The sequence below is a fragment of the Strigops habroptila genome, chromosome 1 (genome assembly GCF_004027225.2).
Source record: "Strigops habroptila isolate Jane chromosome 1, bStrHab1.2.pri, whole genome shotgun sequence".
Taxonomy (NCBI): Eukaryota; Metazoa; Chordata; class Aves; order Psittaciformes; family Psittacidae; genus Strigops; species Strigops habroptila.
In genome coordinates, this window is record NC_044277.2 from 43,251,552 (window position 1) to 43,273,833 (window position 22,282).

A 22,282-nucleotide genomic window follows, 5' to 3' on the forward strand; every position below is an offset into this window, starting at 1 on the left:
GTAGCACACTCAAAGCACTGGGGAAAGCGGTGGAAGTAGTTCTCTTGCATGGAGGTGATGGAGTCAGTGTGGGTGAAGCAAAGACTACTTGCTGTGCCACAGGGACACATTTTCCTTCCCTAGTGAAAAAACACGCTGCTTGGGCTTCATGGAACAGGACTTCAAACCCCAAATAAGCCACAAACATGATGCTCTGTAAGTTACTTTTAAAAATCTTTTTAATGAAGAAATAATTCCATTCCAAAATATAGACACACAATTAAATAGTTTAATCACTTCAAAATATAACATGTCCCCAGTAGGTTCCAACACACACACACAACAATACTTAACAGCAATACAAAAACCCCATACAATAGCAGTTCTGTTACAATACCAATGAATATCATGACATCTTTAGTGTCTGTATCTGTCTCAAGTGGTGTCGAGTACAGTAGTTTTAAAAATGCCTTACAGTTAGTAGCCTCAAGATGTAACTCTTCATACTTTGTTTCTTTTTTTGGTTCAAATGTAAGAATGCCCTTTTGTCTTCAGGACACAGTGGAGTGCTTGTTGTTCACAGCTCCGTCTGCTGAATTGAACCAACACGATTGCAGCAACCCAAGGTTGCAGTATTTACAAGGTCTATCTACAGTAATTGCCAAGAACCAATAAGGATGGGAGAAGATGACTGAAAGTAAAGGCGGACACACTTATGATAAATTATGATGCAACAGTTTGGCTCATGCATATAAGAAAATACATATTATATCACAACAAAGGCCACACACCTTTTTATGCAGTTTAGATAACATTACTACTTACAGACAACCCATTCTCCACCTTCGCTTTGGACATTCAAGGACCCTATAAATCTTCACATCCCTGTCTCCTGATTCCAACCACTGGTTTCCCTCCAGTGACAGTAAAACCACCCGGAGTTTTGACTGCTGTGGCGGGCCATTGGTAGTTAAGAAAGAGCCCGTGCCAGGGACCTCTTCTGTAACTCTGTTTTAACGACCGCAAACCACAACCAAAATAATATTCAACACACAGACAAAGACCAGCTGGGTGAAAACGCAGCCAGCTTAACAGTTGGAAAATGCTTAAAATAGATATTTGGAGAGCTAAGAGGTGCTTCATCTCAGGGCTCTAGGGGTGTAAGGGAGCCAGAGCTCTGCTGGGGATCACTTTGTTGGCACCAGCCAGAAAGAAAGGCTCTTGATTCGTCAACTTTTTTCTTTACTCCTAGTCTGGAAGCCCTTACAATGGATTGATTCTATTGCATCTATTTTAAGCATAGTGATAATGAGCACGCAGACACTAAGATGACAGTACAGGAGGGATCTATTACTCTGGGTACAGTTAGACATGACATGGGTTGAATTAGTCAGCCATTGCTTGTAGCTGTGTTCTAGCTTGATTTATTTCTGTTGAGGAAATGCTCACCTGGAATCCTGAGCTGACAGCAACGTCTGCTGATTCACTGGAGTAGCTTTAAACGTGGAGTGCTAGGCACTAGTGGAGGCTAACCCATTCCTGAGAGGAGGCTGGAGGAGGGGACATCGAAGGATATGGTGCCTGCCTGCCTTGCCAGGATGGCACATACCCCAGGAGCAGTGATTGCAGAAATGAAAAGCTTATATGAAGATATCTGGATGCCTTAGTATGCATTTGGATGCCTGAGACCGAGCCCAGATATGCAAGGAGATGCGGACAAGAGATCTGCATAAGCAATAATACAACATGAAAGTGAAAAATGGCAGCAGCTCTTTCATACAGATACTCATTCCCTAACACATAGTGCCCAGGGAAACAGCCACTAGCCTAGAGAGTGCATGCAAACAAGTGGACTTACTGGGTCGAGCTACATCGCAATCTCACGTAAACACGGCAGCACACATCCACGTCACCATGAAAGCAAGGACAGACAAACCATGATAACCTGCTTTAGATGGGTACCTCATCACTCGCTGTAGGCAAACTGTGCTGGTGTGAAATATCTGTATGAAATACTACTGTTTTAAGGGCTGTTAGACAGTGTCACTTCAGGTCAGCCAGGTACTGGAAGCCTAATATTGTGTGTTAGGGCAGTAGAATTACATGAGCACAGAGGTCATCCCAAGCTAACACACTGTGCTCTTCAGGAGGGCTGAGCATGTAACATTACACTGTGCTACTGCCCGGCTTCTGGTCTAGCTGTTCCTGGCCTGGCTCTGACTTCTCTGCATGGCAGCGCTATGTGCCATATACACGTAATCTTTATTTCCAGGCAATATGCTGTGGGGAGGACATTACAGCTAGTTTGTGTCAATCTCTGCTCTGTAGGTATCTGTAGGTTTGTAGTCACAGCAGAGCAAATGCTTTTGAGCCAGCAGTATCACTGCCTCAGCCAAAATGGCCAGGTAAGTCTCTTTTCCCCTGAAATGCCTTTATATCAGAAAAATACTGAACTGGACAAAACTCCAGTTCTGTAACTGTATGCCTGTCCTTCCAAAAAATTCCACCACTTTTCTTGTGCTTTTCACTGATAGCTATTTCTCCATCCAGCTCTGAAAGAGTCTCACTACACATTTCCAAGAGTGCATGCAGAACATCTGGTGGCTGGCTAAGGCAATACACATTCGGAAATAAAAAGAAGAACAGTTGCAAGCGCACTTTAAGCCTGTACATTTAAAGCTGAAGGCCTCGAAAATAACATTTGGGGTGGGGAGAGGAGGGGTGGAGAGATGGAAAGAGCCGTTTTGTTGAACACATGCTTACTAAAGCTAAAACATCAATGAAACAATACCATGGAGGATTATACGTAACATCAGTCAGTTCAGGGATCTTATGGCACCTGTGGTTTATAAACAGCTTTAGCAACGAGTATTTCAAAACATAGTTCACAGTTTTAAGAAGATCTGTGCTGATTTAAAAACTAGATTCTATATCATTTGAATGTCACCTTTTGTATATGGTATCTATTTGGAAAAAAAATATTTACACTAACTTCTATGGCTGATTTGTTAGATTATTTTGAAAGAAACATTCCTAAGTTACACATTAGCCCTAAATTAGAGAAGTTTTTTTATTCTTATTAATTATATTATTATAATTATTATTTCAGTACATTTTTTGTAAGTCTTAAAGACTTGCAAACAAATTTCAAATATAGTCTGGTACTTTGTTTTTTTGGGCTACTACATATATACACTCAGGAGTATAATCATTCAGTGTTAAATGCATAACTGTAGCTTTTTATTTCTTCTGTGGAAAAAATGTACAGTGTATAGTAAACTGATCTACTAAAATCTCAAAGTATTCAGAAATCAAATTTCTATCTATAAACAGTATTGTCATTGTAAACTGAACAGGTTCAATATCATGTGCAAAGGGTTTACGTGAGTTATTAATACCGCCATCCTTTGTAACAGCAGTACGTACGTCAGTCTGTTTTCTTCACCGGTAATGAGCCATGTTACAGAAGATGTAGCTAATATAAGTTAGCTTTAAACAAAAGTCTTGTTGTCAAAAACACACATCTACAAACTACAACTCTTAGAACAAAAGTACTGTGCTACAGTCCTCAGAACTTAGTTATGTGATTTTTTTGTCAAGAGACGCTGCATCTCTTGGTTCCACTCTTCTGTGAAGTTTGCAGCCGAGTTTTCTTCATCGTCTGTCCGAAAGCAGCTCTCCTCATCATCAGTTCTTACATAGCTGTCATTGTCTGTCTGACTGCAGCTTGCCTGTTGAGAAATGTGGAGGGAAGGTTTTTAAACAGTGCGGGTTTAAGATGCTGCACCCACATAGGTAGAGCAAGTAAAGCCTCTGCCTGCTGCTTTATTGAGGAAAAAAACGAGGAGCTGGACAATTCCTGTGGTTATACCTGAAAAAAAGTGAAAAATCCATTCTACCTAGGTGAGCCATAGGTATTTGAGCTGTAAACAGAAAGTTACAGGGCACGTGGGAAGCTGGAAACTTCTTACCATGTCTGAGAAGACTGTTGCCTGCTCTGCTGTGGGACCCTGGGGTGACTCAGTCTGTATTGACACAGATTTGCAGATGTTGCCTTTTTCCCCTTCCCTTTTACCCTTCCAGGTTGCTCTATAAATAGATTATTGGTGGTGAAATCATGGATTATTCCCCTTGTGTGCAGCGTTCAGCCACTCTGTTAAGAGTCACTCGCCATCATGAGCCTCCTCTCACATGTAAACGTCCCTCCCTTCATTTACATGCATGGGTGTTTTACTGTGTCTAAAAAGAAATGCGGTTACTTAAAAGGATGATTCTGGGTGTTATAGCTCATAAACAGCCTAATCGGCTGGTGCATCGGTTTCTCCTTGGTGCTCCTCCATATCCTGGCACATCAGTAAGTATCTTAAATGCCTATATTGGAGGCATCAAAGTTTTAGATGGTAATGGAAAATGCTTGATAGACACTGCTGCTCTTTCTCAGAACCATGTCAGGATCTAGAGTTAGGTAATATGGCAAACTTCTGTTTTTGGACATTTATCATAAAGGTACTGTTTACACATTTGACTGTTTCAAAGTTAAGGGGCTCATCCTTTGCCTCTTGAACCACCTCAGACAGAAAACTAATCCACATGGCATGAGATATGATAACAACAGCACAAAAGCCCAAACGCCACTGACATGAATTCTTTTCTACTCATTTCAGGTATAAAGCTGGTCTACAAGACAAGAGATGAAACGCAAATTACTTTGGTAAAATAGAGTTAAATTAAAGCTGATGAATGAAGAAAGGTCAGGTAGTTTAGCTTTCTTCCTCTCCTTCCTAGACACCATTTGATTGTATTAATTATTCAAGCACAAATGCTTCCATCCAATTCCTTAACACCTAAGCATGCCAAATGGCATGATGATCTTCATTTAATATCTCCTTGTGTCAGGCAGTTACAAAAGACCTAGCATTAACATTTTGTTGATAAATGGGAAGGAAACCTGCACTGCAACTCTAATGAGGAGTTCATAAAAAATTTCTGAGGTACATTTTAAATGAGTAGTTTTTAAAAATCAGCCATCATCTGTACTGCTTAAGTCTGATTTAGAAATCTTGATAAAGACACATTTTGCTCTTCATAATTCAGCCAAAAAATGCAAATGAAAGGCATGGGAGAGGTCAGTTCTCAACTGCCTGAGACTGATTTTTATTGAATCAGTTTCAGGGTTATGTAAATATAGGTACCTCTCACATTTCTTGATGGTATCATTATAAACCATGAGAGCAAAATCAGAGTGGCTTATGAACCACTGGATGCATTAAGATGCATTGATAGTACTGCTAAGTATTTGGGTTTACTTTGAATTTTCTGGATAAATTACTTTTCTTTGGTGGAGCACAGGGAGGGTTATTCTGAATTCTCTCAAGGCTGTTCTACAGCCAGGATTGGGATAGAGAGATTTTTGAACAATAAATAATGAGCACTAAGGAACCTCAGAGCTGTAAATTCATTGCAGCATTTTGGAAATGCTAGAATCACTTGCAAATTGAGACTCAGTATCATTTGTCATGTTATAAAACTGTTTCTTGACCTTTTTTGTAAGTTAATCCGCAGGTTCTTTTCTTTTCTTATGTTATACTTTTCTTACCATTACTTATTTATCATTCAGGGATTTTCAAAACCCATCCCTCCTAATGCTTACGTAATTCTAGAATTAAATTCACAAAACTAAAGCTGCTTCTTCCCAGTTAACTCGGTCACAGTTCTTTTACAGCTTTTTTATGCCTACATGCTAGGAAGAGGAGGACTTAAGGAGAAAAATAAAGAGGAAAACCAAAATAAAGCTGAGTGAATGTAGCAGACATTTTTGAATATTGTTGTGCTGTCAGCCTGCTGCTATTTTCAAATGGAACAGTCCACATATTGCTGGTTTTTCATGTATATGTTCAGGAAAAAAAAACCAAACCAAAACAAAATGAGATGCTGAATCATTTGGTTGTGCTAGTAGAGAATGACTTCTGGATGTGAGCAGTTCATCTACTGCCTGCATCCTGCTTCTTCACCACTGCATCACTGACCTGCGAGGAAGAGGAGGCTGAAGGAACTGTGCTTGCTGAGTGGAAGAAAAAAAATAAAAACCATGAGGAGGGTGGCACTGCACTGGGGAAATTTAGCTTTTCTCATCTCCTTTTCTGTTATAATAATGCATATAAATGCATTAGACATGACCAACTAAAATGCTGCTATGCCAGCACGAAGAATGTACTACTTCAGAAAATCCAGGAAATTGTAGGTCTCATGGGAACACGTCCACTGCACGAGTTGACAGCTGTTAATTGAAAATGACAACTTTTTAACCACTTTCAGAGATGGGGCTTTCTACTCCCATTGGCCATCCTTGGCAAAAAAACAATGGCTATCAGGGGCTAAAGGTAAAATAACGTCAAAGTTGCATAGAATCATAGAATGGTTTGGGCTGGAAGGGACCTTAAAGCTCATCTAGTTCCAACCCCCTGCCATGGCTAGGGAGACCTTCCACTAGACCAGGTTGCTCCAAGCCCCGTCTAACCTGGCCTTGAACACTGCCAGGGATGGGGCAGCCACAGCTTCTCTGGGCAACCTGTGCCAGGGCCTCACCAGCCTCATAGTGAAGAGTTTTTTCCTAATATCTAAAACAATGTTCACGTAATTTCAAGATCTGCCTAGAGCCTGCTGAAAACAAATGCAAATTCACTCTGTTACTCTATTAGAAATAAAACAAGTGGTATTAAAGTACATTTAACATAAAAAGTAAACTGAAAATCTGATTAAACTGTTTTACATATTACCGGAACCACTTGCTGGCCTGCGAATTTGTTACACTACATGTTATTTCAAAATCAATTCTAGAGAATTGTACAAAGCAATTTTAAAAATGCAAATAGACTGCAAAAAGCCTTAATTAAATGACATCAACACCACTTGTCCATGACTGATGAATGAGAAAATGAACAAAACTCTGTGGCTGGCTATCAGCACCAATATCACTCATAATAAGCTACAATAAACCGATCTCATTTTCCCCATCTTTTTATAAAATAAGCATAAATGTAATACTGCTGTGAGATAAGAAAGTCTGTTGGCTTTTTACCTCATATGACCATCTAAGGCCATTCTGACTGTATCTGTATTATCATTGATTGAATAATATTATCTTAGAAGTAAAAGTCTTCATGCAATTGCTAAGCTTCAAGCAAGAACCCAACATAAACAGCAAAAGCACTTTAGACATCGTGACTGGTATCAACTATTTGTTTTATTTTTTCAATGCCATGAAATACTAGTATTGAATAAAATACACAAGATATGAGTCTTCCATAGTCATAAGAGAGTGAATTTTGAGAAGACTAAGCTATGCTTATCATGTGTAGATGTATTTATCACAAGGTACCATATTACAGTGTTGTTCTTGTGAATATAGGTGAAGTGCCAAGTTCACCAGTTTTTGCTGCTAGTTTCTATAGAGCCACGTTTTTACACCTGGTGGGGAATGTTTCAGTCTTTGGTATTGCCTGAAGGGCTCCCATGGGAGCCAAGAAGAGTTTCACTATGGAATTAACCAGAGCACAGTGCTTTAAAAAAAATCCTTTTTGTCAGGGTTTCAAAAGGTTTCAAAAGAATCAGGGAGATGAGGTAGTAGCTCAGTCTTGGATCTCTGCTGAGGTCTGGTTTGAGACAGGATACATGTTTCCAAGAAAGCTAGGCTGTATGGCAGTATGTGTTTTCCCACATCACTATCTTAACATTGCTTCCTAATAAAAAAGGAAAGATTTTTTCCACTTAATATTGCAAATGCCTGAATGCTCCTACCCGTCAAAGTCACAGTTATTCATAATTGTAATTAAATTCAATTATATATAACATTTCCACTATATATATAGTTATACGCACATACATTGTTCTTGAAAGATCTATTTTCCTTTTCATGTGACCTGATCTACAACTGACAACTGCAATAAAATAGAAGAAAACTTATTTTCTGGCTGTCAGTGTTCAGGAAACTCTACACGGCTCATGTTTTTAACAAGGCTACTGAGAAAATGAATGTAACCTGGGGGGCAATGTTAGGAGAATTTTTATGAGCAGTTATTTGGTGTTTATAGTACTCTGGGTATTGCTGTTTATTTGCTTTTCACATCCATTTATTCTGCTTTAGCTGCCAGAGACACTGAGACAGATGCTTCAGAAATACCTAACAGCTTTTAACACTCAAGACTGGCAGCTGCTTTCACAAGATCCACTCTTTAACATCCAAATTCTACTGTCATCAGAAGCTGCAAACCCCTTGAATCAGGGTCAAATTTTGCCATCAAAATTGCAGTATAAATAAGGAGGTCAAGCATAAAACATGACATACAAAATCTAGCAACATGAATTCCTTCTGAACATGACCATGCTCCCAATTTGAAGTGCCCATTTGACAGTTGCCCATTTGGTTGCCTTTAGTTCTGGCTTTGAGGAAGAGACTCAGTTTTGAGACCAGAGTCAGACCTCTATTTTGATTTCTTCTCCCTTTCTGGCCATGTTATCCTGTGGTTCAGTGCCACAATAGGATGGACGGCATTGTCTCACTGCTGTCTTCACAGCTGTCTCCTAGGAAGTCAGAAATGCAGAGTACACAGCTTCAGATGAAGCAAGCAGGCAATGTGTGGTCTCTCATTTTCTGGGCAAATGTTCAGAATAACAAGCTACTTCATAAAAATAGCCATTGTCTGTCTTCTTGAAGTAAAACACAGTTGCTAAACTTGGCATTAAACTCAGTGCTGCCAACTGTGAGGTTGGCACGTGTGAGGAACATGACCTGAATATGGGCCAGCAGGGAATTCACAGACCTTCTTGCCCTATCCCTGAATTGCCTGACTCTAGCTGAGTATCTTGCACTTTAGATCAAGGCATTATAAACTTTCACAACACATGTGAAGATGCCTCCATGGTTAAGCAGCTGGTGGATTGCTTTCTGTGATATTTGCCTCACTCCCGTTTCACATACTAGAGTAGATGTTCCAGTCTCACCAGGAATGATTTATTTCAGTTATTCTAGGAAGACTAAAGCACTGTAAGGAATTGAACTCAGGTCTCCCGAAATGTAATCTGATTTGTTACCTTCTGGATAAAGTTTCTCTATACTGGCTAGTATATCTGTCATCATCCCCAGGGATGAAAAGTCCCTTTCTCACTATTACAGTCAACAAAGGAAGAAGATAAAGAGAGTGGTGGCTTAACAGGAATCCTCAGGACTAGGACCACATTTCCAAAAAAAATAGAAATTATTTAGAGAGATTACTGGACATCCTAGCACAGGTTAAAAGAAGAGAGAAACAGCATTGTCACATACACTCAGGCAGCACAAGGTGCACTGCAACAGAAATACACATTATGAGGATTAATTCCAAACATTCTTCTAAATTATAATGATACTTACTTGAGAGGAGAGAGAGAAGGATATTGCACTCAACTTTGTAAACTGACCTGTAGATAACAAAGGATAGAAAACAAGAAGATGACAAATTAAGCCAGTGAGCAGCCAGGCAGTGTATTATTCTGTAGAAAGCCATGCACAAGCCTAGAAATAAAGGGAGCAATTATGGACCCAGAAAATAAACCCAAGGAAAAGTCTCTTTCACAACACATCCAGCAGAAGACTGTAACAAGAACACAACTGGTAGCAGATGTGGGAGGATAAGCACTGTTAGCATTTACACTTATGCACTAAATGTGTTTTTTTCTGGTACAGATACTTGTTATTTACAACATGCTTCCAAAAAAGAGAAAGAAAGAAGCTTCCTTTGAGGTTCCCTGTCCCAGATTTCCTTATGTATCTTGGGTTTTCCACTCATACTTTAATACTAATTTAGAGTTTAGCATGGAAATCTTGCTTGGATACAAGGTGACACGAAATAACAAGAGTGGGTTTTGACCAATCATCTTCCATGCTACACTACATCTACATGTTTTTCTAAATGTGCTGTTTTTACACAAAGTGAGACATTTAATAACATAAAAATGGTTACCATATTGTTACTGAGGTTACCATTCTGTAACCTTAGTAGGAGTTCCTCCTTGCAGATTTTTTCAGCTGACAGTTGCATTGCGATAGCTACAGCCACCAGCTTTTTTTGGCTATCCAGATGAATGCTGTGTACATGTGAGTACGAATAGCAAACCAGCCTGTAATAAATTCCAATGGTTTGATGCAAACAAGAATAGTTGACCTGGCCACTTTTCAACAGGATACCCTAAACAGAAATTTCCCACTTTTCCTTTCTTTTTGCAAGTAGAAAGTTGTGCCCTTATCTTAAGAGACTACTCAGTGATACTAGTAGAAAAAGGAATAGAATAGCAAAATATCACAAATTAACTGGAAAGTGCAGAGAAGGAGCCAAAGCAAAAGCACATGTCTCAGGATCAATATGTGACAATACCCAACCAACTCCTGATTATCCTAGTGGTCCCTACTAACTTAATACCTTTTCTTGCTTCCTTTGAACCTGTTTCCTAGTGAAAAGGTTATCAAAAGGGAAGGAAGAAGTCCTTCCCAGCCATACTGGGAATGACTTCTCATGCATTGCATGCTTTGGGTTTGTGGTTATCAACTAAAAATTCTTTCTATTTACAAGTCACTACTGTCAAATCATTGCCTGATAGGAGCTGACAATTTCACAGACAGTAAAGTACATCATGAAATTTCCTTTGGAAAAATGCTATTAAACAGAACTTGTCTAGAATGAGGACTTTCTGTTCCCTCAGTGAATACATCTGTGAAAGAAAAAAGCCTTTCTCTTTTTCTGTGTGTTTTTTTCTTTCACTCCCTCCTCCCAGTGGAAACAAATCGTGTAAAACAATAGGGAACAAAGTTCACCTGGGTCTAGCCTTGGCTGACCTAAATTCAAAAGGAGTTTTACTCTGACATCAACAGGGAGAAGATTTCCTCCCCTTCTTCTGGGAATTTTGTTGGAGGAGAGTAGAAAAGCTCTGTTTTGATTGAAGGAACAGTAACACCCAGTTCTATCAAGTGACATGCACAATGAATGCCCTTATTTTCTAGTGCACATAGGTACTTAATTCTATGCAAGAACAAAATCCAGTTGTAACTTGTGAAACTTGTGCCGCTGTTGCCATATATTGCACTTCCATACTGTAATCAAAGTACAGTCAAAATTGGTCTATTCTTTCAAGAGAAAATGGAATTTTTACCAACAATAATAATATTTATTATTTGATGCTTGACAGCTGTCACCATTGAGGCATGCCTTCTTTCTAACTGACAGTTACTTTCCATTACATCAGCAGTTGCTGCTCATCCTGTTCAGAAGTTTAAAGGCTGTCATTTTTGCCATCTCCTATCTTGTATTAAAAATTATGACAAAAAACCCCACGTCACCCACTGTTGCTTTAGGAGATAGTCTATAGCATTCTGCTCCTGTTGCCATGTCTTTAAAGGCCTTTGCAATAGAATGACTTTTGGCAGGATACCACGGGCATGTAGCAGACCTAGGTAAACCACAAAAAAACCCAGATGCTCACATCAGCCTCAAAACTACCTGCAATTTTGGTATGAGTTGATGAACTTTTACAATGCTAACTTATCCTAGCAGCTTTACAGAAAAGAAGACCAAAAAAGCAGCCATTCTTCATTAGATCACGAGCCTGTCAGTCCCAGATTCTTGTCTCCAAAGTGACTGGCAGTGGATGCTAGAGAAAACTACCTGAAAAGAAGGCTAGATTTTGTTAGCTCACAGCAAACAGCAGTTTAAAGAACTCCTGCCCAAGTGTTTTTGAACCTCATTTCCATACACCTGATCTATCAGTACCTGTTTAATCCTTTTTTTAGCCCATCTATACTTTTGGTTTCTGTAATGTTCTGTAGTGGTGAATTCCAAATTTCAACTGATCACCATGTGGTAAAATAGTTATTTTTCCTTGCTTCAGCTCTGCTCCCAAATAACTGAACTGAGTGTGCCCTCCTACTGACATTACTACCAACATTATAAGGAGTAATGCATTTTATATTAGGATGATCCCAGCCAGGATAGCTTAAAAACTGGTGATAGTCCATTACACCAGGTAGAAGTAGAGACCATTATGCAGACAGGACAGGATGTCTACAGGAATTCCAGCTCCACCTGCAAATTTGTTTTACTCTCACTCCTAAACAAATGCCTTTGAGAATTTTCTCAGGGGGTGTTTAATGACAAATCCCCAGGCTTCTCTATACTGGATGTTTGTTGAACAGACACTCAGTTCTCTGGGATACAATTGATTTCAGACCCTTTCCCCTCATTCCGGATTCTGGCAATGACAATAAAGCACAGATTGCACCTTGAGCTGCAGTTCACACTGGAGAAGCCATTCTGAATGTTTCTGACTGCTAGAGAAAAAAAAAGTAATCTAAATATAGCAAGAACTCAGCTTGACACCACCAAAGACAATTCTGTCCCACCTGATGCCCTAAGGACTACTGCTGTGTGCCTCAGGCAGTGCAGTCTTCCTAGATATGCACGAAGATTAGATGCATGCCTGTCTGTGAAGGACAACAATAGCAGGTTCTGGAATGTGGCTCCTCTAGTAACTGAGAACACATCATGCCACAGGGCCCAGGACAGGTTAAGAAGGGCACTGGGCAGCTATGGTGCGTTATTTTTTCTCGCTTATGGAGATATATGGTCAGCTGGTGTCCTTCTCCCACCTGGTATGCCTCATCCTGCAGCTTCTGCTTCAGGTACTCCTCCATTTTCAGTTCATTCTCCAGCTGGCGGACAGAGTCATTCTCATAATTTTCATCATCTGTTCTGACATAGGGGTCTCCATCTTCTGTAACCCTAAAGAGAATTATCAATAAATAGCCTCCTGAGATAAGTGACATTCAGAGCCAACACCACTTCTCTTTATTGTAACCATGAGGAGAGTGGGATGCTTTTACTCCAACACATGCTCCATTGGCTAGTATTTTCCTGGCAGTGGAAAACACTTCTGTTATTTCCCCTCTCCAGTGGTCTGATATTGATGAAGTAGACAAAAGGACGTACCCTGCTGAAGGGCATTTTGGGGGTACAGGCCTATGGAACTGAGTAACAAAAGTTCTCAATAACTCGATACAAAGAGGTTGAACTAAAAATAACTGGAAAGATGCCTATTGTCTTTGACAGAAAGATTCAGGTTCTAAAAATAAATCGGCTTGTTAATCAACTGAGTTGGTCAATAAAAAACATTCTGTCTTTTCCATTTAAAAACTACCCTTTTTTCCAGCGGGCTCCAAGAGGCCCCTTGGTCTGGATAAGCAGGGAATAGGAATGCAAGGCATATGAAGGAGCACAGCTGTCCCACAGCCTCCATGCTGCCTGAGTGTACCTGACTGGATGTGAGACAGCTCAGTTCTGGCCTTTGTTTTTTACAGCGTCCACTATTATCTAACCATGAAGCTGTTCTTACTTGGATGTAGGCATTTTTTGGTGGTAATCAAATAACTGAGAGGCAGAGAAAATATTGCACACTGTGTATCGCTTTCAACAGAAAAAGAATGAGATTAAGAAGGCAAATCGAGCAGGTACCCACATGTCACTGCGGATGGAGCCGGTGGCAGCGGCACTGTGGATGTACCCTGGCTTCCGGGCATGGATCTGCGCGAGGAAAGCCTTCTCAGACGTTGGGGATGGAACAAGGTCATCAAAATGAGTCCGTCCAAATTCAGAATCCACATTGCTTTCTGTCTCGCTGCCCACTTCTGTGAAGTGAAAGGTGACACGTGTTGCCATTTAACTTTCACAGGAGCGAGTATACTTGCCTATACCTCTAAGCCTTTCTCTGTCTTTCCAACTTAGAGTACTGCCACCTCCTAGCGAATAACCGTGTATTATTCTACATCTATCTGCAGAGCTAATAGTTTTCTTCTTGTGGTAGGATAGAATAGTGAAGCTTTTGCTTATCTTGGTTATTAGGTAAGACATTTTAACGAGAATACTACAGACTGCATTTTACAACAGGTTCTATGTGTTCTATACTAAGTGAAATTTATGAAAAGTGAAATCCCACTCCATGTGGAATCACAAACAAACTTCTCAGTTTTCACTGTATCCAGCTGCACCTCTATGTCCATGGCTTTCAGAACTGCTGTATTCCTGAAGCTGTTATTTAGCTGTTTTTTTTTTCTAGAAGCATAAAAAGCTTTGAAAATAACATTACACTGCTTTTTTTGTTGATTTGTATTTTTCTACCTCCCACTTTTCCAAATATATGTGAAATGTCAATGTGGTGACTATCCACCCTTGTCAGACTCACTCACCAGAATTCAGTTCTTTTACCAAAGACGACATGGTGTTGGTGATTGAATCTGCTGCCACCAGCAAATCATTTCTTAAGTTTCGTCTTGCACCTGAAGCAAGAGACAAAGCACAGCGTTACTGTTCTTCACAAGACATATGTTTTCCTGTTGAAAGCAGCTTTAACTCTGTTGAAAGCTGCCATTGTGATTATTCAAGGTATCAAAGTCCTTACGAGGGACGCGTGCACAAGAGTTCTCTGCAGAATGGCCTCATTTACTTATGCTGTATGCGAGAGCAGAAGCCTACCCTCATGCTTCATTTAATCACAATGCCAGATATGTGAAGATTATTCATTGCCATCAAGCTTGCATTTGTGTGGTGACACCAGCAGACCAGGCCTGGAAGATTAAATCCAGTGTGAACTCATTGACAATGTCTGTGGAGGAGGAGGGAAGACATGAAGTGTTTCCTCTAAGTTCCCACAGCTCTGTTTAATGACACTATTATTGCCAGGTATTTGCCAGATAATTATGGCAAATGATGAAGAAACATACTTGACCTCATCGAGACTGAGACGGATTTTTCTTCTCCACTCCTTCTCAGCCTCTCCTGTAGCTCAAGGACTTTTTTGTATATTCCATTCCATAATTTACTGTCTCTCTCTTTTTTTTATTTTAATAAAGGAAGCACTATTGCCTTTCTAAACAGCCCCAGGCTGCTTTTAAACTCTTTCTAATAATGGATCTAGAAGTGCTTCCCTGCTGAACCTGGCAATATTCCCTTAACCATCAATCATGAAAGATTCTTGTGAGCTGCATGAAATACTCCTTCCCTAGGAGCAGACTGCGGGTAATGCTTGCTTAATTCTCCCAAATCCCAAATGTAGCTCCTATTGTAGCTGAATTACCAATATATCCCACAGAATCTATAATCTTTCAAACTGGATTATTCACAGGAATTGGCAGGATTTGACTTCTGTAGATTCTTTAAAACCTACTGAATGTAAAACAATACATTAAAAAAACTCCCCCACATTCTAAGAGATTTTTATTTTTAATATATCCATTAGCAAATGGTTCACGGAATGTAAATGAAAGTAGTTAATCTCTCTCTTACACACACAAACTCAAGACACCCACTCCCTCTCTAAAGTCTTCTCAATTGTGTATCTCTCAATTATTGCAAACACTAAGAAAGAGAAAAAAACCCCAAACCACAAAAGAAACTGTGCTTTAGCTATGGCCTGTCTTCATTATGTATATATAGGCAGACCTCTGTTGGTGCAGCACAGAAAGGAGCCGTAAAATCTCAGCCCACCCCTCCTCTCTCAGTCGTATGTCAAGATGTGATAGAACAGCTGGCTTCAAGTTCTTTGGGTTTGACCTTCCTATCTGGAGAATATGGTAAATAGTGACATAAAGCTAGATATTTATCAAATGCAGCAGTTTTAAAATGTGATCACTTACCTTTTTATACTGCTTTTTATCTTGAACAGAACACATTTATATACTTAAAATCATTTGCCTGAGGCAGTCTTAATACTATTTATGGATATTTTATTGTGGCCACTACATTATTTCTCTTACTCTCAACTCTGGAAGAAACTGTCCTATAATAGCATAGGGGTTAGTGGTCCATATGTTTGCCTGTCTCAATTTTTTTCATAGCAGAAAGAGGAAAAATACAGCTTGCCCGTTTCTTTCGCCACAGAAAATGAGATATCCAGCAATCTGTTATGTTGAGACTAGGAATTATGCCTAGGTTCAATACATGAATTGATTAGCACTTTAGTGGAAACCTCTTGATTGTATTATAGATTCAACCTTGTTTTAAGATACACACACAGAGGCATAATTCCCATGAAAATCGAGGGGAAGGGTGCATGGGAGGGCTGATCTGGGCTCCTGGGAACAAGTACACTTCCACTGCAGCACAGGAACTCTAGAGCTGCACTTAAACTTGATTTGTACTAAAGAAACAGAGAAAAAAATGATTCAAATAAGAGAATTGCAGTGATATAAACATTTTAAGAGAGAGCAGATTAGAGAATATTTCTTCATTTAGATCACATGGACGATTTCCTTGCTTTAGTACTCAACATCATTATTTAATCTGTGGCCTTAGAAATTCAAAACAGGTCAAAATTTATTGTTACTTGATGAAAGAGTGGAAAGAGGAGTGAAAACACAGTGCAGTCTATGGCAGTTTTCTGGAAACACAAAGGGAAGGTTCACTTAAGACTTCCAGATAAAATTCCTGTCTGGTCTAGCTGGATCCCTTCTCAGAGGCCCAAAGCAAAAGACAAGGGACAACAGTCACAAGTTGCATCAACAGATGTTCCAACCAGATATGAAGACAAAAAATTTACGCAGTAAGCATGGGCAAACACTGGAACAGAGGCTGTGGAAAATGCATGCCAAGAGCCATCCAGACCTCAACTGGTTAAGGTCCTGAACAGTCTCATCTCACTTTGAGGCCCTATTTCTTGGAGCAGGAGGACATGGTGACTTACAAAAGCCCTTTCCACCTGAACTAATCCTATAATTGTACCATCTATTCTTTGCAAAGTCTTTATTTAAAACCAAACACAGTGACAATGCCTTGCTGAGGTCAATAACAATTCTTCTAGTTAACAGAGCACTGATAACTGGCCTGACCATCTTGCATTGAAATTCCCTCTTACCAGAAAATCTGTTCATTGGCACCATTGTCCAGTTTCTGCTTACCTGCTCGCTTTGATAGCAAAATCTGATGGCTGACAAAGTTGATTTTCAATGGCAAACCACAGTTGTTGCAGATTTGTTCTGTTTTGTTTCATTTCATGCCATGCTATTCAGGAGCCCAAGTTCATTTAGTCACTAACCACAAGAAATAATGATTCTTCAAACAGTCTCCAAGTACACCAGACAAGCTATTAATGAGACTTACTTTGTGCAAAGGCCTCCTGCACATCTCCTCCCACCCCGGTCAGAGAGTCCTGAGGTGCATGGGTTGGGGTGGAACAGGCAGAGGCAGACCTGATGGGCATTGGAATCGGTCGACTGATAGTGTGGCTGGGTGAGGAACGTGGGGAGCCCGCGCCTTGGGTCTGCAAAACAATCACAAGGGGTTAAACTGGTCTTTGCAAGAGCCCTCTCCTGCTGCCCCTCTCACCCATCCCTCAGCTCAAAGGCATCATGCTCTTTGTAGATCAGTTGGGTAATGTTAATCTTGCTAAAAGAAATATACTGAAGTCAGTTGTTAGTGGACAGCAATGCTTCTGTGGAGAAAAACAGTAAGTAGGAAAATATGAGTCAAGATCTGACTTCCTTTAAGCATGGGAAAATGTCAGGCAGCTAAATTAAAAAAAAATCCAAGTTAATAAACACCAAAGTATAGACCTTCTCTCTGCCCTCTTCCCCCTCTCACTGCCCCAGTTTGCATGCATGTTTGATACAACATAACCCATTCAGGCTGTGAGAAGGGGAAAGATGCTGGCACTGATGAGGCTTTCAGCCTGGGCATGGGACTGAAACAGCCTTTTTCATCAGTGCTGCCGTGAGAGCTGATCACAGCCCTGCCCTCTGCCACCCTGCAGGAGAGGGTCACGGTATATGCAACCTCTCAGTCACATAAAGTCTGACACTCACAATAAATAATACAGCTTTCTGCTTTTTATTCGGGGCTAGAGAACTATTTTAAGCTACTATTAAATCATACACTATTAAATTGTTTGCTCTACAGGATTTACTGAGGCACTCCCAAAACACTGTGGGGATAGGGCACTATAAATTCCTGCTGTGGGTTCAGTGAGCTGGAAGTGAAAATGTTTTAACACCAGTCATATAAAACATCATGCTGTTAGCACCTCACAGTTAGTATCACTTAGCTGAAATTCAAGCAGACTTTACAAAACAGTTGTTTTTACAAATGCAGCAGGGTGAGCGATACCAAGAGATACGGTGCCCCTTTCACCCACTGTTTCAAAACACCTGGGAACATGCATCCATGTGAGGAAAAACAAATGATGGAGCCCACACTAAACTGCACACGGCTTTTGACTGTGTTTGGTAGATGGCAAGGATGGAGGTAGCTTAAGTGCTCTTGAAGGGGAACTGCGATACATGCCCCATGTTGTTTACAGTGAAACGTAACCTGAGGTGTTTCCCTCACCCTGGCTTTATTTTGGGGATTCAGGAGGATTTCTTAACTCTTCCCATGGTATTTATTTTGACTCCTGTAGTGGCAGCCACTGCAGCCCTGATAAGGTTTGGCAAATATGGACAATAGCAGCCCACTGCAGGAAGACTGCAGCATCGCCCTTGAGATTTTTATGAATTCCTGCCCTGGACCATAAATAATGTATCAGAATACTAAGCTATTTGTTCTTTTCTCCCATCACCCCTTTCTAAGAGGCATTATCACCAGAGAGACATCAAGGGCAAATTAGGTTTATGAGGAATAAGCACATTACTGATGAGAGAACGGAGGATTTAATACTTTTAATTTCTTTAATGATTGGTTTTAGAACATTTAAATGATGGATGAAAGGGAAGTCAAATATATAAAGGCCAGATGCTCTCCTGTTTCTGGAACTGTCTGTACCCACTCCAGCAGAAATGCAGGTCTCTAGTTCTCCAGCGGCAGGGCACAGAGCAATCTGAAGATGCTCCAAGGTCCTTGGAGGTCGCACCCTTGCACATCAGGGGGGATCTGGGATCTCTAGCTATCTCCTTTCATTCTCCGATAGGACATGTTTCATCCTCTGTGGAACAGATTTGCAAAAGAATTTCTGGTTCCCAGCTCCCTCTTTCACTTGCCCTTCTTCTTCAGCTCCCCTCTGCCTTTGATCTCATTTCTGGACAACACCAACAACAGTGGGAACTTTCAGAGAAGATGAGGAAAGAAAAAGGACAAAATTTGCTTCCTATAGTCAAGTCATATTAAAGGAATGAACTTCAGAGTATGCATTTTATTTACTAAAAATAACAGATGCCTGCCAGTACTTTGCTGGAATTTTCCCACAAGACAAATGTAAAAGCTGCTGCACATCAGTGCTTACCCCTGTGTCTGCTTTGCAACCATGACTGAGATCTTGTGTTTATGACAAACAGTGCTCTCTTATCTGTAGCTTTCAGTGTCAGAACAAACCATTTGGGAAGCACAGGGAGATGAAGCATTTGGAGTTCTCTGTGGCTTAAAAAAAATTCATTTTATGTTATATGGGCAGTATCAGACAGAACTGAAGAACAACAAGTTGAAATAGGAGGATATTAGGGAATGCCTGATTTCAGAGAGGTAAACACTTTAATTATGTTGTAGTCATCTAGATCCACCTCAGCCCAAGTTTGTGGGAATGGAGTGCTTATTAGGATTGGATTCCTGCTTACTGGTTATCAGGAGAAAAGTGGTTTTCACAGGCCAGAGCTCATGGCCCAAAACCTGCTGTAATAATCAGTAGTGACTTCTTGGTAATCTCAGCAGAGATATTGAGCACCCAATTGCTCCCAAACCTTGACAGCCCCATCTGCTGAGGAAAGAGGCATGCTGAAAGGGAGCTTCAGCTTTTATGTTGTTTTTGGTTGCAGGTATCAATGTTCTTAAGCCTTTACGTAAAATTTACACGTATTTTATTTAATTCACAAACCCTAGTCAACCTGCTATGGATTTTAAGTTAACTCTTGTTAGACAGGAAAAGATTTTCCACTCTCAAGTGTCATGCATGCTTAGAATAAAATGCTTGAAATGAAAACTAGCTTTAAAGGAGCTTTAGCCCATTGCTCCCTCTGCCGGAACTGAACTAGGATGACATATGGGGAAAGCCTGTCTCACAGCCTCATCAAACGGCACAGATGTTAAGAACTCATTATCCTTTCTCGAGGAAGGGCAGTAGAGAAATAGAAAGTTCATAAGCATTAGATGAATTGCCAGGCTGCTCATTCCAGTTGAATTCCTCCAGAAATTAATTCAATCCTGTTTCTCTCAACAGATCATGAAATGGCATAGCGTAATAGGGATCATTTAATGGAAATTGTGAGAGTAATTCCTTAGCATCATCACCTGTAATTCAGTGAGGCTATTACTCTTGGAAGAAAAAAGTCATATCTCATAACAGCCTGAAAATGTGCTTTCACTTATACTGTCCAGTGAACATTTTATATGATAGGGAAACTCCGGTCACGTTGGAAACCTCTCTTGGGAATGGAAGGTCATTTAATAATAAGGAATCAAAAAAGAGAGCCCTTACGTGGAGGTGATGTCTGGTCAGATTCAATTTTTTGTGTGCAACAGATGATTGATGCTCTACAAAAATTAGCCGAAATGCAAACTTTGCATGCTCTACTATAGATAGAAGACCTCAGACTTGTGGCTGTATTTCTGCTGATGAATGCAAGAGGAAGCGTGTTTTGTTAAAATGAAACATTTTTATTGGACTCATAAATCAGACTGCTGAGAAGTGCTTTTTTTTTTAGCTTCATATCTTTCCAAGATCCCTTTCAATACGAAAGAGCTCCAAAACAACTAAATCTTCTAAAATTTACCATTCGTAATACAAGTACTTGCCCTTTTTGATCTAGGTTACAGAAGCCATTTAGAATCTATATTATTTTCCTGAGGACTCATGGGACTGTTAGTGTCAGTACTGACTTTAAAAGATGTGTCTGATGTTTTCTGGATAAAGTGGGATTTCAAACTTGTTGCCCTGGCCTAATTTAAACTCAGTTATGTTTTCCTTCAGGTTCCAAAATTGTCATTACATTTTCAAACCGATATCTATGATAGAAGTGTTCTTTAACTCACCTTCTAGATTGGTTTCACTACATTTGGGTGGTGGTTTCCATATCGTGCGTGTTCTTATTTAGAGGAGTGAGAAAAAGATCAAGACACCTTGTAGCCATGACTCACTTTCTCGAGGGCTAAGATGTTTAATTGTGAAAATTGCTCTAAGCTACTTGAAAATAATGTGTGAAAGAACTGCAAACTATTAATTCTGGCCAAAAGAACACACACGTATTTCAAGCAAAGGAAGTAACATAAATCACAGGAACACAATCACATTTAGGAGTTAGTGAGGCCTCCGCCATGGAGGTAACTTACTACCTGTTTCAATTCTTCTTCCTAAAGGAAAACAGGATCAGCACATGAGATTAGCCAGGATGTAAGTGAAGAACAGAAAAAAAAGCCAAGTTTGGAGCACAGGGTGAAAGGTACAGTTGATACAGTTAAAGGTATGCGACCGGGTTATGGTCTGACCTCTGCGCACTTTGAAACACCAGAACTGTGCAAAGCGTGCAGAAAGCTACCATCACATCCCAAATTCTTTGTCCAGCCAGTGCAATGACAGCAGGCAGTCCTACCTGCTAGTTGCAGCACTGCAGCATTTCTCCCTTAGTCTACTTCCAGCTCCCAAAAATCCGTTGGCTACTTGGTGGGCTCTGCTGCTCAGGTGCCACCAATTCCTGCATTGTGGATGCAGGAGCCTGCACCTGAGGAGGTGCAAATGACATAAGGGGTAAAACTCATCCTTTAATGCAAATCCACGCTGCTAAATTGATTTCAGTGAAATCCTTTCTGTTTTTATCAGAGCCATATCGGACCCAAGTTGCACTGAATTTCCATGCACTCTTTTTATCTGGCATGGGTAACAACAAAACAGACTCTTATGCTATTCAGAGCACTTTCTTCTATGTGAAGGAAGAATGTCACAGAAATGTGAATTTCTAGCATCATCTGTCCTAAGGGACATCAGATAAAATAAGGCTGGACTCTGCAAATAAAGACACGTTTTCCCTCTTGCCCTTGTCTGTCTTGAAAATGCACATGCTTTTCGATATCTTCATTTTTAACTGAGATCCTTTGTTTCATTTGTTTAACTAATGAACAAATAGAGCTTGTTTCTCTATTTATGAAAGTGACCAAGTGTTGTTGGGGAAGCATCTCTACGATCAGAGAGCTAAATGTGGTTACCAAATGGCACATCTGACACAACTAGCAACTGAATGGGTGAAGTTAAAGGAACTAGCAAAAGCAATTCTGTACTGTCAACTGGTAATAGTGTACAGTGCTGAGGTGTTTTT

General features: G+C 40.2%; 1 protein-coding gene across 16 annotated transcripts in view; it reads right to left on the bottom strand.

The window, feature by feature from the left end:
- Nucleotides 1–200: 200 nt before the first annotated feature.
- DTNA (dystrobrevin alpha) overlaps nt 201–22,282 on the bottom strand; it is a 228,091-nt gene continuing 206,009 nt past the window's right edge. For 13 of the 16 annotated variants that reach the window (XM_030482832.1, XM_030482849.1, XM_030482823.1 and 10 more), the window contains 5 exons: nt 17,154–17,313; nt 14,246–14,335; nt 13,519–13,687; nt 12,653–12,785; nt 201–3,710 (listed from right to left, as the gene is read on the bottom strand). In XM_030482832.1, coding sequence (XP_030338692.1) covers nt 3,555–3,710; nt 12,653–12,785; nt 13,519–13,687; nt 14,246–14,335; nt 17,154–17,313 — 708 coding nt within the window. In that variant the 3' untranslated portion in view covers nt 201–3,554. Of the gene's footprint in view, nt 3,711–9,388; nt 9,436–12,652; nt 12,786–13,518; nt 13,688–14,245; nt 14,336–17,153; nt 17,314–22,282 lie in introns of all 16 variants that reach the window. The other 3 variants (XM_030482903.1, XM_030482892.1, XM_030482953.1) reach the window with 2 other exon arrangements.